Raw genomic sequence first — 11,830 nt, 5'->3', positions numbered from 1 at the left:
AATTTTTACTATCTATTAAATCATAATACTAATACCGTTAAAATCAACAAATACTAAAACTCTAAATTTAAGTGAACATTTAAAATTCTAAGGTTCAACTTTGATTTTAACAGAACTGTTGAGTTAAAATACGAGTTGTTAACACAGATCTATGGTTCAGGAAGCAGAGGATCATGGGTAATATCCAGTGTTTTTCAGTTCAGTGAGTGGGACAACGCAGTCAGAGCTCCACTTTACACACTGACAGATAGATTGTTCTCTACATGAAAACCACCGTACAGTTAGGAGCCTGCTAGTCGGTGGAAAGGAAGCTGGAGCACACTCGTCTTTAGAGATTATTACTTCTTGAAGTTGCTTTTGTCGTCATGGCTGAGGCTGGGACACGATCAGAAAGGAGAACCGCAGAAAAACTAAAAAAGCTACAAGGGAAGGAGAACAATCAACCAATCAAATTTAATTTGTATAGCCCATATTCACAAATCACAATTCGTCTCATAGGGCTTAAACATTGGTGGAACAAACACGAGAAAGGATTCTAAACAGATCCAGACTTCTTCCTCCTACACAAGTAGTCTCGTGTTCATTGTATTTGTGAATTGTGTATTTTTTTCAATGCATCTAAAAGGAGGTTTTTACTGCAGGAGACGTTGGGAACACAACTGCTTGACAAACATGAGAAGTTCCTTGTGGGGGCTTTAAATAAAACGTCTCCTCAGACCGTTAAATATTGTAATGGACATTTTTCATTTCATTTTCCAGACCATTGGTGGAATTGAGAAACTGAGACAGTAACTGGCAGATTAATCAATAAGTAGAGTGACCCAATGAGAGGACAACAGTGTCACTGCAGGAGGCTACGGTTCGTCCATCACATCATGGAGACACTTGTCTAAAGTCAAATTAAGGCCGAAACATATTACAGGATAAATAAAAGATGCTTCGATCTCACTGACGTCAACATAACCGTCACAAGCTACACCCTCCGTCATCACCATGTTTTTTTTTTCTCTGATGACTTCGGACATGTTTATAAAGACCGGTGTAGGAACAGAACAGAGAGGGAGGAGGTGAGGCAGCTGCAGACTGCAACTCTCTGCTGAACCATTTTACACAGTTCAGTTCAAGATTTAGATAAATGTCAACGTTTCAAAAACATTCTTTACATTGCTAGTTACTCTTGTATCAGGAAGAATGTAAATGTGAATATAATTCATAATTAGAGATAAATCTTACAAGTTTAAAGCCTGTGTTTCCGACTTTTATGACTATTGTATTTGTGTTGTCACTTCATTTAAGATAAAGCTCAGAATAATATTGTTGTCAATTGCGTTTCTGTTTCATGTATTAAAACTGCATGTTGATTGGTCTTATTAATGTTAAACTGTTTTTATAATAAAACTGCTATACATTTTATAAGCTTTTGAGGTTTTTAAGAACTTGGTCAAACTACTTTATGTGCGTCACAAAGCTGCTTTTTTAATCGCATTTACCAACTGTTGACTGTAGAAAATCTTGAGCTGTTTAATTCGTTAAGACCAATGCAAATAGTAATGTGGGAAATTTAAGTTTGCCACCATCGTGTTCTCTTATTCAAGTCCAAATTTGAAATGAAATTAAAGAGTAAACTCTATTGACTTCATGTAAAAACTTTTATTTTGATGGAAACAGACATGTTACTCATGGGAATGCACATAAGATACACAAGATTAAATTGAATTTGAATCATTACCTCAACATGCTTAAGCTGTGTCTGTGTGGGAGTGTAAAAGACAGGATGACGCTGCTGACTCACAGCCTGTGGGTGCTCATGAAAAACTAAATATGAACCTGCTGCTAGATTAAAGTTTGAAAGTAGGTCAGCTGATCGAAACACTGAGAAGGATTAGGATCTGCAGTTTGAGGATTCTATGTTTCTAAAAGTCTTTTTTGTCTCTGCTACTTGTCACCCTCTGCAGCTGAATCAGTTTACTTTCATCAGAGACACCTTCACCGGAGCGGTTGTGAGGAGCCTGATTGTTGTTCTGTTGTGGCTCATCCTCAGTTACATCAACAGCACCTTGGTTTCCACGTTTTTCAGACACCAGGTAAAAACAACGCACACATACAATTTTCTATTCTTCAATCTAAACATCTGTCTTTGAGATATACAACAGACAGAAAACATTAAATCCTCACATTTTAGGAGCTGGAAACACTAAATATTTTAATAATTTTGTTTAAAGGGGACATATTATGAAAATTCCACTTTTGTAGTGCTTCTACACATTAGTTTGGGTATCTGGCATGTCTACCGTCCCAAAAACTCTGGAAAAAAATCACTCCCGCGATTTGTTGTGGTTCCTCTATTTCAGAAACTATGTGCTAAAGTGCGTCCAATGGAATTTCCCCCGAAATAGACGTCATAGTCGAAAAAAAACGCCCATTTAGTACATTCCCCCATAGCTCTATGCACTCCCCCACTACCACTCGACCCACCCCTAGATGGACCCTCCCACTTTATAGAAGCTCGGTCCACCGGTGTCCGCCATTTCATTCTTGCAAGCCTTGGCCTTGGAAACACTTGGATAAGCTAACAGCAGCATGAATCAATTTCGACAACCGAGATGCTCAGTGGTCGGCTGCACAAATCAGCACAAATGTCTTCCTGTGACTCCAGCTTCAGAACACACAAGATTGAGATGGATTGAGTTCATATATGATGGCAACGTTCCTGCCACCACTTTGAATAGGACTGTTTTATCAACCTGGGCCAATATAACGCTGGATTCTCTAAAAGGTTGTTATTGAAAGAGGGGTCGGTGCCATCTTTCCATCGCAATACTGAAGACGAGGGAAATGTAAGTATTTTTTTTAAATAATTCTGGTATTTGCTTCTTTTAGACATTTTGTGTGGAGGCTAGTGCCGTTAGCATGTTGTGCCGTGTGTGAGGGGGTGGGGGGCTAGTATGTAGTGGTGGGGGATAGGGAGAGACTTTACAGGAGTTTTCATGTTCGACTGCTAATAACGTTATTGAACAATTAATCGAGGACGGCTGGCGAGTCTTAGCGAGAAGACGGCGTCGGAGTCCACGGTGAACGGTGTTCGCACGGCAGGTTCATGAGTGTTGTGCTCTCCACGCGCTTTCCCCCCCTCCGCTGGTGTGTGCCTAGTAGCTGCTGTAGCTGGTTAGGGTCCGTAGCTGCGCCGGCCGTCAGTAGCTGCGCCGGCCGTAGCTGCGCCGGCCGTAGCTGCCGCGGCATCCGGCCGCCCATAGCTGCCGCGGCCGCCGGCCGGCCGTAGCTGCCGTGGCCGCCAGTAGCTGCCGCGGGCGCCGGCCGTCAGTAGCTGCTAAGGTTGCTACTGGCGCTGTAGCTAACTTCCAGCCCAGTGCTGCCGTGGGAAAAAATCGGCGGCACAGTACACCAGGGAGGACACGCGAGCGGACGGAGGGAAAGAGCGTGGAGAGCACAACACTCACGAACCTAACTTCCAGCTACAGCTGCTGCTACGGCCGCTCATTCAAGATACCGGAGTATGTTGTTGTCATAATGTGCGGGACTAGAACATTTATTCATTACCAGCCCTAGTTGGGGAAATGTGCCCTTGTATCCTTGTATGCATGACAGTAGTACAAACATGAATAACATTGCTGCTTTTGGTGTTCAGGCAAGCACATCTGTTCACGGTGCTAGGCTACATCACGTAGCATGCCAGACGGACCCACCACAGATGCGCACACATGGAACGCAGCTTTCTATGAAAACACTGCGACCTCACTACAAAAGTACAGGTTTGTTTACCCTCAGTTACTTTGTCATGTCACTGATTGTGTCTCCGTGTTAAAGTTGTAACAGCATCTAATTTGTTGTGACTCCACGGATACTGAATGTCTGTTTTATCATAGGCACACAGAAAACTGTGGTGCACTGATGTCGGTGTTGGGACCTCAGCTGTAAGAGACCTCGCTTGGAGGAGGGAGAGGACAACCCAAGTTGTTCAAGTATGGATTTCGGAGAGCCACAGGATGCTACCTATGATCCTGATGACTCGATCACAGTCTTGACTGAGTCAGCAGATGTGACGTGAGTGACTCAATATTTAATCTAAACATTTCAATAATCAGATGGATTACCATCCTACACTTTTTTAGCTGTTGCAGCCTTTTGGTGAAATCTTTGTCGTTCTAATAGAATGGAATCTTCCAACCCTGTTCATAAGACACCCACATATATTGTCTATGAAAACTGCCTCCTGGAGCTGTTTGAGGTTTGTCCTGTGTGTCGGCGGGGGACAGATGTAATATATAAGAAGGGCGAGTCCACAGCAAAGCCGGTGAAAGCAGATGCAACCTTCCGTGATTCTCACAGGCTTTATTTAAAAGCCAAACAATGTACAAACAGTATGTGAAACATAAATAACATATCGATTAACTGCTGTCTTTAAATGGTCTTCACGATTTAAAGACCATTTATTTATCGTCTTCACGATAAATAGAATAAAATAATTATAAAAAGAAAATGATAAATACAAAAAGTGCAAAATGTCCAACTTTTCCCCTCAATTTGTATTACAGATCACGTGGATAACCTGTTGGACCTCATCTTTCACGAGGTTTTTCAGGACCCGGCCCCATATGTGAATGAGACCTCAGGAAAACCTGAGGACCTCTCTGCTAAGTATGAGAAACCTGACAAGCAGGAAGTTATAGCCAGCTATGTGTCGAGTTTCAATCAAGGGCAGGTCTGAACTCTGTATAACTTCCCTGAGCATCAGGGAACACTCTGGTTATCTGGAGCACCGAGCAGGAGGGCAGGACCACCCTGATTCTCCGGCCCAGGTGGCCTCAACACCAGCTCACAAAGCTTCTGTACGCCAAATCCCTGTAACAGCTGAGCAAAGTTTACAATGTATTTAGAGAATAAAGGTGACACACAAATATAAAGTGTTCCTTTGTTTACAGTATGGCTACTGATGGCACAAATTGTATTTTTGTAATCAATGTTTTCATTATACTTGGTATTTTTTTGTATTTATTACCTCTGTCCCAGCCAGTACATTTAATAACTATTTTTAAAAAGCTCTGTGGCATTCTTTCTAGCAATCTTTCTGACAATAAAAGTTTATAGAAACAGTTGTGTGCTTTTAACGTTTGATATGTAACATGTTAACAATTGACACGTGTAAGATGAGCAGTTAGCAAAGTAATACAGAGGGAAGAGTAATTTATGTATTTTATTCCTCAGTCATATTTGTATTGCAGAAATGACTGATATCTCATGCATAAAAAAAACAAAACTTACTGCTCTATTCCTCTTGGACATAAAGGCCCATAATCTCCCCTTTAGATGTTGAATGCATTCTGTAGTGAGAACACATTCAAACACACAGGCTAATTAATGGAGGTAAAAACGTTATGTCCTACACCTCCATGAGAGGGGGGAGGGGTGAGGAGGGGGAGGGATGAGAGGGGTGAAAGGGGGTGGGGTAAGATGGGGGCGGGCTGAGAGGGGGGCGGGGCCCTCAAAACAGGTCGATCTGAGGAGGTCTGTTTTAGACAGAGTAAAAAGGTGCTGTTTTAAATGATCCTTGTGGTATTTTTTACCAAAAAATGTTACAGACATTTCATTAAGACCCCAAGGAACCATATCAATGTGGTGAAATGGGCATAATATGTCCCCTTTAATAAATGACAAAAACCTTTAACTGAGTGTTGAAAGCATTGGCAATTAATCTTCTGTAAATGAACTAATCACTTTATCAACCTTTATAAATATAACATATATTACTATAACATATAATTGTTTGATCAATATATCACTGGCGGAGTAACTGTTGATGAAAATAAATGTTAGTTGCAGGCCTTTGTGCACTATGTTCAATTCATATTTGATATTGTTGTATTATAATTATTTCATTTACACAAAGAGCTGTTACTGTTTCCCGCACATTTCAACCCCCTCCCTCTTCACTTGTCTTCCTCCAGACCTTTTACGAAGACCCTCGTTATATCCTCTTCATCCACATGGTGATAAACGACTCCATAAGCATACTTATTGTCTCAAGCTACATCTTCTACAAGATCAACGTCTCTTTCTGCTGCCTCCTCATCCTGGTGGCCATCTTCACCACCAGGAACACCCCAGTCAACTTGGCCATTGAGCGCTACATTGCCATTTGCAAACCTTTGCGCCACTCGCAAATCTGCAAAGTGAGAAAAACGTACATGGTCATTGGGGTGATTTGGTTTCTGTGTGCGGCTCCAGATATCACAGATCTGTTTGTGACTCTGGCCACTGAATCCCTGAGCTTGTTTCATGGGTCGGTGAAGTGTTTACGCCAGAACTTGTTCAAAGACCCTATCCTTGTGCATAAAAGACAAGCGTTTGACATCATCTATTTCTCCTTTGTGTTTCTGACTCTGATATTCACCTACTTCCGAATACTGTTTGCAGCGAGAGCCGTGGCCACAGAGAAGATGTCAGCACAGAGAGCCTGGAACACCATCCTGCTCCACGGCCTCCAGCTGTCCATGTGCCTGCTCTCCTACATTTCCCCCAGTGTGGAGCTTGTTCTGCATCTCATCTTCCCCGGTCGAGTCCGGGAGACCAGATTTGCAAACTACCTCATTGTCTACATCCTGCCGCGTTTCCTGAGCCCCATCATTTACGGCGTGAGAGACAAAAAGTTCAGGAAGTACTTCAAGATGTACCTTCTGAGCAACAGGTGCCGGGAGAAGCTGAAGAAAGTGACACCACAGCACTAATAATGATTAAATAGCAATAAAAAGGGAATTTTGTCATACTGAATCAAAGATGTCCACACTGTTGAATCATACCCTTTGGTTTTGAATGGTTTGGTTTTGAGTCCCCGCCTCCCAATTTATATCCCCACCAAGCAGTCCAATGACACGAAATACCATCTTAAACTAGAAGGTCACTGACTCTTTTTCCTTCCAATTGGCAAACAAATGCTGATGAAAACACAACCTCCATTGGCCTAGAGAATAACAGCTTGAGGTGTTGATGCAAAACATTACCATGTCACAGTGAAGATTACCTTTAGTGACCTTGTGCCAAATGCGTTTTCATGAAAATTGGACAGAGAACATAACCAACGCCTGTGATCCTGTCTGCTGCCGGCGCAGAGGAACAAATAAGAAGAAATAAATTAATATGAACTTATTAATACATTAAAGGAAAAAGCGGTGGAAAACGTTACGTCTTGCCACCATGAACCATATGTCAGATGTAATTTGTGGAACAAGTCACACTAAACAAGGAGTTAGGAGAGAAACACTCAAACCATCATGAAGAGCCAACAGACGACCGTAGTCAAATATCATTGAGACAGCTGGTTCAGGAGAACTCGTCCGAAAGACCACTGGTTATCAAAGAGACTGAATTCTGGTGGTTTTCCACAATAATCAGAACAAAACCAAACACAGTAGAACAAAACCGTTTGTAACCTTGATACATCGGCATAGTTAACTAACCACACTAACCAGCTGTGGTGACGTTGTTACCTGAACGCGCTCCACCGCAAACCGAATGGACTTACAGAGGACGTCACGGTTACGTCAATGGTACGGCCCACTGTAGGGGTAACTCCTCAGCAAATAAACTGCAATATTTGCAATAACAGGTAAGTTTAATGAGTAGAGTTAGATTTGTATTTCTTATAGGAGTATTTAATAATTAATTAGGGGGGTAACCCCAACAGTTCCTGAAATTTAAACCCTGTCTATAATTGTAGTTCAGTTAAAAGAAGTCTCTGCATCTATCTATCTATCTATCTATCTATCTATCTATCTATCTATCTATCTATCTATCTATCTATCTATCTTTCTATCTATCTATCTATCTATCTATCTCTTCTTCTGCTCATCTCTTCAGCTCAGGGATCTGAAGTCTCCTCAATGTGAGGAGTCGTGTAGACGCGGAGAAATTCCGACAGGCTCTCTCGACCCAACAAACTCGTGTGGGACAACATGAGAAGGCTTTGCACGAGGTGATGGAGACTCTCCACACACTCACCTCCAACGTGGCGCAGATCGGTGGCCGCATGGAGCAGCTTACTACTCAACTCTCCACGCTGACGGCTCCAGCTCTCGTTCCAGCTCCGGCTCCGGATCCTGCTGCAACACTCCCACCAGCTGCCTCCTCGGGCGCCCTTCCCACACAGCCGCAGGAACCATTCATCCCCACGACCGCCAGGTTTTCAGGGAAGTCTGGTTCCGGTAGAGAATTTATTTATCAGTGCAATCTCGTTTTCGATCAGCAGCCATTCACCTATTCTACAGACAAGTCGCGGATTGCCTTTGTCATGAGTCTCCTCTCTGAGAAAGCCGCGGCTTGGGCTGTAGCCATAGCTCACAGTAATTCTCCGGTTTGTTTTTCTTTCACCTCTTTCACTGAGGAATTCCTTAAAGTTTTCGATCACCCTCTGCGCAGCAGGGAGGCCAGTAACCGGCTCCTATCTCTTCATCAGGGGGATATCTCAGTGGTGGCACACTCAGTCGATTTCCGTATTCTTGCGATAGAAAGCGGTTGGGACGATAAGGCACTTCAGGGGGTGTTTCTCTGGGGACTTAGAGATGAGTTGAGGGATGAATTGGCCGCTCGTGATGAGACCACCTCGCTGGAGGATCTTATTTCCTTATCTATACGATTAGATAATCGTCTTCACGAGCGGCGCAGGGAGAGATCCAGGAGGGTTGGCCACACCCCTCCCGTGATTCGGACAATGAGCCCCCTTCATCGGGGGTTTGCGCCCTCTCCGCTGCCTGAGTCAGGCTCCAGCAGGATTCCCCCGCGGATCGCTCCTTCCCCCCCAGGCACAGAGGAACCCATGCAGCTGGGGAGAACAAGACTCACATTGAGGGAACGTCAACGCCGCCGTCTCAACGGACTCTGCGTCTACTGCGGGCAGGACGGACATCTGCGGGAACACTGCCCGTCTCTACCAAAAGGGGGGGCTCACCAACCACGGGAGGAGCATTGGTGAGCCATTCTGCTAGCGTTTCGTCTCCTCCCCGCCTGATTCTTAAAGGTACTGTTTCGTGGGCTCAGACCTCTCTGCCTCTTTCTATCTTAGTTGACTCAGAGGGAGATGATAACTTTATTGACTCTGATTTCTCTACACAGTCTGGAATTCCCTCTCAGCTCCTTCCTCACCCGAAAAGGGTGTTTGCCCTGGATGGTAGACTCCTGGCTCAGGTCACCCATTGCACTATTCCCATTTCTTTGCAACTTTCTGGTAACCATCATGAGGCTATATCTTTTTTTTTTATCCCTTCTCCAAGTTCCCCAGTAGTTTTAGGTCTCCCGTGGTTAAAACTGCATAATCCCCACATAGACTGGGTTACCGTCTCCATCACTAATTGGACTTTATTTTGTCATTCACACTGCTTACATTCCGCCATTCCTTCCACATTAGCCACCACACCGTCCCCACCCAAACCAGTGGATCTCAGTTCCGTTCCTTCTGTTTATCATCACCTCCGGGAGGTATTCAGTAAAGACCGTACTCTATCCCTTCCGCCCCACAGACCGTATGACTGTGGCATTGACTTGATCCCTGGCGCCCCCTATCCATCCAGTAAATTATACAACTTGTCTAAACCTGAAAGAGACACCATGGAAAAATACATTACGGATTCTTTGGCCACTGGGCTCATTCGCCCCTCTTCTTCACCTTTGGGGGCAGGGGTTTTTTTTGTTGAAAAAAAGGACAAGTCACTTCGCCCCTGCATCGATTTTAGGGGCCTTAATGACATCACAGTAAAAAACAAATACCCCCTCCCACTCATTGACTCTGCTTTTGGTCCCCTTCACAAAGCAACTATCTTTACCAAATTGGACATCGGCAACGCATTTCATTTGGTGAGAATTAGGGAGGGGGACGAGTGGAAGACAGGGTTTAACACTCCCCTGGGTCACTTCGAATACATGGTCATGCCTTTTGGCCTCACTAATGCCCCTGCTGTGTTCCAAACGCTCATCAATGATGTGTTAAGGGATATGTTAAATTGTTTTGTATTTGTTTATCTGGATGACATTTAGATTTGTTCCCGTGACCTCCAGGAGCATGTGCAACATGTGAACATTGTGTTAAAGAGACTTCTGAAGAATAGACTTTATGTTAAGGCTGAGAAATGTGATTTTCATGTTCCCTCTGTTAGTTTTTTGGGTTTTATTGTGGAGAAGGGGCAGATCAAGACCGACCCTGCCAAGGTTAAGGCAGTGGCCGAATGGCCCACTCGTACAACAAGAAAGCAACTTCAGAGATTTCTCGGGTTTGCCAATTTTTAACGCAGGTTTATCCGGGATTATAGCCGAGTTGCCACACCTCTTACCCAGCTGACTTCGGTGAAGGTTCCTTTTGTGTGGTAGCCGGCAGCAGAGGGGGCGTTTGCTAGACTAAAGTTTTTGATCTCCTCTGCACCTGTTTTAATTCATCCTGATCCTGCTGTTGAATTTATTGTGGAGGTGGATGCCTCTGACTCCGGGGTCGGGGCCGTGCTCTCCCAATGCACCGTCGCTGACCATAAGCAGCACCCCTGTGCTTTTTTCTCCCGCCAGCTCTCCCCTGCTGAGAGTAATTATGACGTGGGGAATCGGGAGCTGCTTGCGGTCATGCTGGCGCTACAGGAATGGAGACACTTGCTTGAGCGTTCCACTCACCCGTTCATTGTTTGGTCTGATCACAAGAACTTGACCTACCTCCGTTATGCTCGCAGGCTCAACTCGCGCCAGGCTCGATGGGCGTTGTTCCTGGGGCGGTTCAACTTTACGCTCACTTACCGACCAGGGTCGAAGAACATTAAACCTGATGCGCTGTCACGTCAGTTTGCACCTCCTGTGGAGGACACATCGGGGAGCACCATTTTGCCATCCGCCTGTGTGGTGGGAGCAGCGGGATGGGAGATCGAAGGTGTGGTCCAGGGGGCCCTGAGGGATCAGCCAGGTTGTCTACCAGACCGGCTGTTTGTCCCTTGTGAAGTTGCCATCCGGACCTCTGCCCGCAACCAACGCATTGCCGACCGTCACCGTACTCCTGCTCCGGAGTACTGGCTGGGGCAAAAGGTTTGGTTATCTTCTCGTGATCTGCCTCTCCAGACAGAGTCCCGGAAATTGACCCCCAGACTCATCGGACCGTTTGAGATGGATCAGATCATTAATCCTTGTGCTGTAAAACTTAAGCTTCCCCTGTCTTTGAAGATTCACCCTACTTTTCACGTTTCCCTCCTCAAGCCAGCGTCCTCAAGTCCTCTTTGCCCTCCAGCTGAGCCCCCTCCTCCCACCCTTATCATTGACGGCCACCCGGCTTAGACTGTAAATAGAGTTTTGGACGCACGCCGGCGAGGCCGGGGTTTCCAATATCTGGTGGATTGGGAGGGGTATGGGCCGGAGGAAAGACAATGGATTTCTCGGTCCTTGATCCTGGACCCCTCCATCCTCCAAGATTTCTACGCCTGGTTTCCGGATAGACCGGGTAGGTCGCCAGGAGGCGTCCCTTGAGGGGGGGGGGGGGGGGTACTCTGAGGAGTCGTGTAGTTGTTTGTTGTTGTGTTCGTCTCTCCTCCTCCCCTTCTCTGTTTTCCCTGCACAGGTGGTGTGAGCGGTAGGGGGCGTGGCTGGTTCCTAGCTGCAGCAGACAAGGCGCACCTGCACTCAATCCTCATCATCTCCTCTATAAAGATCTGGTCCGCTCAACACTCGGGCGCCAGATTATACGTCTATGATGGTAGTAGTATCGCTCTTGCTCTCGACCTTCGCGTCTATGCCTATTTTTGACTAATGCCTGCATTTTTCATTATTCAACGCAGAACCTCCGTGTGCCTGTCCGCTC

The 11,830-nt window shown here is 45.2% G+C and overlaps 1 protein-coding gene across 1 annotated transcript; it reads left to right on the top strand.

Moving 5' to 3' along the window:
• The first annotated feature begins 1,979 nt into the window (after positions 1 to 1,979).
• On the top strand, positions 1,980 to 6,743 carry LOC128458320 (odorant receptor 131-2-like). The gene is made up of 2 exons (XM_053443105.1): positions 1,980 to 2,084; positions 5,964 to 6,743. The coding sequence occupies exon 2, from the start codon at positions 6,003 to 6,005 to the stop codon at positions 6,741 to 6,743; it is 741 nt and encodes a 246-aa protein (XP_053299080.1). The 5' UTR covers positions 1,980 to 2,084; positions 5,964 to 6,002.
• The last annotated feature ends 5,087 nt before the right edge of the window (positions 6,744 to 11,830 follow it).

The sequence above is a fragment of the Pleuronectes platessa genome, chromosome 16 (genome assembly GCF_947347685.1).
Source record: "Pleuronectes platessa chromosome 16, fPlePla1.1, whole genome shotgun sequence".
Lineage (NCBI taxonomy): Eukaryota > Metazoa > Chordata > Actinopteri > Pleuronectiformes > Pleuronectidae > Pleuronectes > Pleuronectes platessa.
This window is presented reverse-complemented; position numbering and strand designations above follow the sequence as displayed.

Excerpts from the sequence above, each read along its gene's own strand:
- LOC128458320 (XM_053443105.1), top strand. The coding sequence starts at position 6,003 with ATGGTGATAAACGACTCCATAAGCATACTTATTGTCTCAAGCTACATC.